We start from the raw sequence: 5,000 nt of genomic DNA on the forward strand, positions 1-5,000 counted from the left end.
TGCTCATAGGTTGTTTAATTTGCACAAAATTGCACATGGATTGACTTTCACTTATCAACACACACTGTTCTAAATCACCTTCTTCTAAAATAATCATCAACAACTTGTTCTTATCCAATGCTAGACGAACCTTCGGATGGTTCCAAATTATTGTTGCATTTCCTATCTTAACTGGGAAAGGATGTATTGTATACAGGTCAAACAAATTCATACCCTTGAAGGGGATCAATACCAACAAATACCCTTTTGTTACTTTCACAGTTGACATTGTGTAATACCAAAATATATCTTCTAGCAAAGGCTTGGAATGGCTATTTACTATACACCAATCGATAATTTCTTTCAAAGTTTTTGGAGAAATGATAGCAGGGCTGAGTATTCCCTTTTGTGCATTTATTAGTCCGTTCACAGATTCCTTGTGATCACCAATCTCGATTTCTACTTCATGAATCAACTTAAACACTTGTTCTACGTCATCTATTTTATTAGAAACATTCACGTTAACTTGATTAATAAATTCCACCATCTTTTTTATGTTCTCTACATTCTTATTATTATTTTCTATCAGAGTACTTATAAGATTACCCTTCTGATTAGCCCATTTCTCGATTAGTTCTACACGATCAGTCAAACCTCTTACATCGTTTTCTGTAGCCACTCCAAACAAAGCACTAAAGGCACTTCCTACAAAAGGTAACAAAGATCTCTTGTTTCTTTGAGGCCTGACAATGTCTTCAATTTTACCCTGTAAATTTCTTAATACTTCTACAAAGGCAGAATCACTATGGGTTAGTATGCACTTCCGTAGTTCTTTATCTAACTGGTTCAAATGTTCTTCCCTTTCTAATATTGAATTGACATTAATTTTTACTACAGCAAAATCTGTTAACAGTTCACCTTTTCCATGATTTTGTATCAAGGCCCCACTTTTAATGTCTATTTCGCAAGTGATACCGACCACCAGGGGTAGGATCAGAAGGAAGTTTTTCCACCACTTCCTGTAGAAGTTGAGAGGACCATGGATTAGTTTTTACAACCTTCATATGATTCCAATGGGCATACCTTACATCTAAATTCTGTTCATGTATCAGCTTAAATTTATTATTCCTTTCCCTTTCTAACACTCTATAAGGACCTTCAAATTTGGGAGATACCTTTTCATTTGGTCCTTCCTTTACATGTACCTTTATATATACTTGTGAGCCTATCTTCAGGTCAGTCATGGAACTAGTTGTGTCATAGTATTTCTTATTTACCTGTTGGCCCTTTTCTAAAGATTGTCTGGTTTGTCTTATTATTTGAAAGGTTCTTTGCAGTTTCCAAGCTATATAGTCCTGGTAATCATATGTGTGCCTAGGAGGTTTTGCGTCATCTAACAATGAGTTTGGCAGTCTTTTCTGATAACCATAAAGCAAAAAGTGTGGGGTTTCTCCTACTGTCTCATTTACTGTGTTATTCAAAGTAAACTGAACGTCCTCTAACGCTAGGTCCCAATCTTCTGTAGTTGGACTAATGATAGTTCGCAGTACATCCAGTATCTTCTTATTGGCCCTTTCCACTGTCCCATTTGAACTCGGCTTATAAGGGGTTATCTCGCATTTCTTTATCTCAAAAAATTCACAAAGCTTTTTCATTACCTCACTGGTGAATTCGGGTGCATTGTCCGACAAAAGTACCTCCGGACACGAATGTCTTGTGAGTATTCTGGTCTTTAAAGCTTCTGCAACAGAAACTGCAGTTCTATCTCTGACTGGGACAATTTCTAAATACCGAGTCAAATAATCAATGAATACCAGTATATATTTATTTCCTCTCAAAGTTTTTGGAAAGGGTCCTATATGATCCATCTGAACTACCTCAAAAGGGTTTAAATTACTAGGATATTTTTCTAAAGGAGCTCTGACATTTACATGACCTTTATGCCTATTACAAGTTTGACATTCATTTACAAATTGCTTTGCTTCTTCGCTGCACTTAGGCCAAAAATAATTTCTATTTATTGTTCTCAGAGTCTTTTTGATTCCTGGATGTCCTGCCAACTTGTGGGTATGTGTTAGAGTTAATACTTCTTTAGTCAGGGTGTCAGGCACATATAGTCTAGAGCAAGCACTCCTATCCTTAGCCTTCTTATATAATATCCCATTTATTAATTCAAAATCTGACCTAGAGGTTTCATCTTGTAGCAAATCTCCTATTATTTTCCTGATACCTTCTTGTTTCTCTTGTTCTATTTTAACTCTCTCCAAATCTAAGTCTACGACCTGACAGCTGAAACAAAAAGTGTTAGTTGTGATAATTCTTTCAGTATCCTCTTGTGCTCTAGATAATCCATCTGCTAAAGTATTAAACTTACCTGGAATGTATCTAAATTCTGGAGCAAACTCTAGCACACTAATAAACCATCGATTAAACTTTAAGTTATTAGTGAAAGCTCTTTTCTTAAATAGGTCACAGATGGGTTTATGGTCAGTAAGTACATTTACTTTGTGTCCTAACAAAATGTGCCGAAACTTTCTCAGTGCCCAATAAATGGCTAAACATTCCTTTTCGGTGGTATTGTAATTTCGTTCGGCCGCATTCAGGACTCTACTTGCATAATATACTACCCTCATTCGGGTTTTTGCCTTCTGTAACAAAACCGCTCCTATTCCTGTATTCGAAGCATCACATGCTAAGTAAAATTGCTTGCTAAAGTCTGGATACACTAAGATAGGATCTTGGATTAATTTCTCCTTCAACTTTTGAAAAGCCTCCTCTTGCTCTGCTTTCCATTCAAACTCTACATCCTTCTTAGTTAATTCTGTCAATGGTTTAGCTATAGTAGCAAAATTTTTGACAAATGGTCTATAGTATCCTATCATCCCTAAAAATCTTCTTACACCTTTCAAATTTTGTGGAGCAGGATATTCCACAATCGCCTTTATTTTTCCTTCTTGCATGCGTAATCCATCAGCACTGATCACATGTCCTAAATATTCTAATGATTTCCTCAAGAATTGACATTTCTTAACCTTTATCTTTAATCCTGCCAGTCTTAGTCGTTCTAAAACGATTTCTATGGTTCCGAAATGGCTCTCTATATCTTTGCTAAATATAATGACATCATCTAAATAGACTGACACATTCTCTATGTCTCCTAAGATCTGTAACATTAACCTTACAAAAGTCAATGGAGCTGATGTTAACCCAAATGGCATTACCTGAAATTCTAAGTGTTCTTTATGTGTGCTGAAGGCAGTTAATGGCTTTGATTCTTCGTCTAAAGGTACTTGCCAATATCCACTTAGTAGATCTAAGGATGAGAAGATCTTTGCTCCTCCTAACTGAGCCAAAACATCGTTTATTACAGGCATGGGCATCCTATCAGGAACTGTGTTCGCATTCAACTTGCGATAATCAATCACTAATCTGTAACTTCCATCTTTCTTTGGAATCAACAACATGGGAGAATTATAAGGTGATTTAGAGGGTATGACCACTCCTTCTTCTTTCATTTCTTCTATCATTTTATCTACTATTGGACGTTGGCTGATAGGTAATTTATAATTAGGTATGAAAAAGGGTTTAGCTCCATCATCTAGGATTATCTTATGTCTTAACACCTCAGTCCTACCTAACCTATCACCTGTAATTGCTATGCCCGGCCTATATTTATTTAAGGTTTCTATTAACCTTTTACGGTACTCAGGAAAATCGGTGTTATCTATCTCCCTATCTATTCCTGCATCAATGTTTCCTATGGTAAAGAATGCTTCCTCCTCTAACGGAATCATTTTGTGTGTAACTTCTATTCCTGTACAAAATTCTGTACCCGCTAACAAATGGAGTCTTTTATCAGAATAATTCATGACATAAGTAGTACAGGCTAATCCCTCCATCTGAACTAATGAGTTATCCATTCTGACATATTCTGGTAATCCTTCTGGGGTCAAGATTACATCATTATTAGTGTGTAGGCGGGTTATCAAATATACTCTAGTAAGAGTATTGGGCAGTAGTACTACATCTCTAGCTAGCCTAAATCTTATTTTGTTTGCATCTGCTGTGCTGATCAGACTTATTTCCCCAGTTTGTACTTGAGTACAAAAACATGAATCTTCATCTCCTCCTTTTTGAGATTCTGTTTCTCTTAAGTGTCTTAATTCTTGTGAATTCAATGTGCCTAGCAGCAAAACTTCTTGGAATTCCCTTTTATCTATTCTCTCAGATTCTCTGTCGACATTTTCATCCTTAGTATGTGTGCTGCCTTTACAAGAAGTAATTTCCCCCTTTCTGGGTGCAATTGCTAAATTCTCTTCTTTCTCCCTTTCTTCTGATTTTACTTTGATTTCCCTTTCTCTTTCTGAACCGGAGTGTGTTTCAACTATCGAAGCGGTCCCCTGCAAATTGGCCAAATTTGTAGTGGACTTGTCATCAACAAGTTGGAAACAGACTTCCTGATTATTTCCCTTTAGAACTAATCTTCTGTCTTGACAATCAAAAACTATGCCAAAATCTTGCATTGTTGCAAAAGAAATCAAAGCTCGAGCGGGAAATGCTACTTCTTGCAAAACCAAAAATGGCACTTGACACTTCTTCTCTAGCAATTCAATGTTTAAATCTATGGCTCCTACATTGTTAAGCTGATTGCCAGTTATCCCCTGAATTAATGTATCCTCACTCCTAATTGCAGAAATAGGTATATTCAAATAATCAGTTAAGGTATGGAGCCCTATGAGATTTACAGTACTTCCTGAATCTAACAAACTAAGACATTCTTTACCTTCTATCTTGAAATTTGTCTTGGGTAATGATTGCTGTCGGAAGGATAAATATGTTGCTGGCAACGTGGATGTACCTCCGCTACCTGCAACATCCTTCCATTCTTTGGTTTCCCTATTTCCTGGACTCCTATCCTGCTCTTCTAGTCACTTTCTATTACCTTGTTTTTCTTCGGAGTAATTAGTAGGGTTTGAGTTATCCCTTGCCTGTACCTGAGGAGTATTTTCGGAGGGTTTATT

General features: G+C 36.5%; 1 protein-coding gene across 1 annotated transcript in view; it reads right to left on the reverse strand.

The window, feature by feature from the left end:
* Positions 1-5,000, reverse strand: part of LOC137657933 (uncharacterized) — an 8,208-nt gene that overhangs the window by 1,176 nt on the left and 2,032 nt on the right. Inside the window, exon 2 of the mRNA XM_068392630.1 lies at positions 1-998. This exon is cut by the window's left edge and continues 1,176 nt beyond it. Within this exon, the coding sequence (XP_068248731.1) occupies positions 1-998 (998 nt within the window). The remainder of the gene's footprint in view (positions 999-5,000) is intronic.

This window comes from Palaemon carinicauda, chromosome 18 (genome assembly GCF_036898095.1).
Source record: "Palaemon carinicauda isolate YSFRI2023 chromosome 18, ASM3689809v2, whole genome shotgun sequence".
Lineage (NCBI taxonomy): Eukaryota > Metazoa > Arthropoda > Malacostraca > Decapoda > Palaemonidae > Palaemon > Palaemon carinicauda.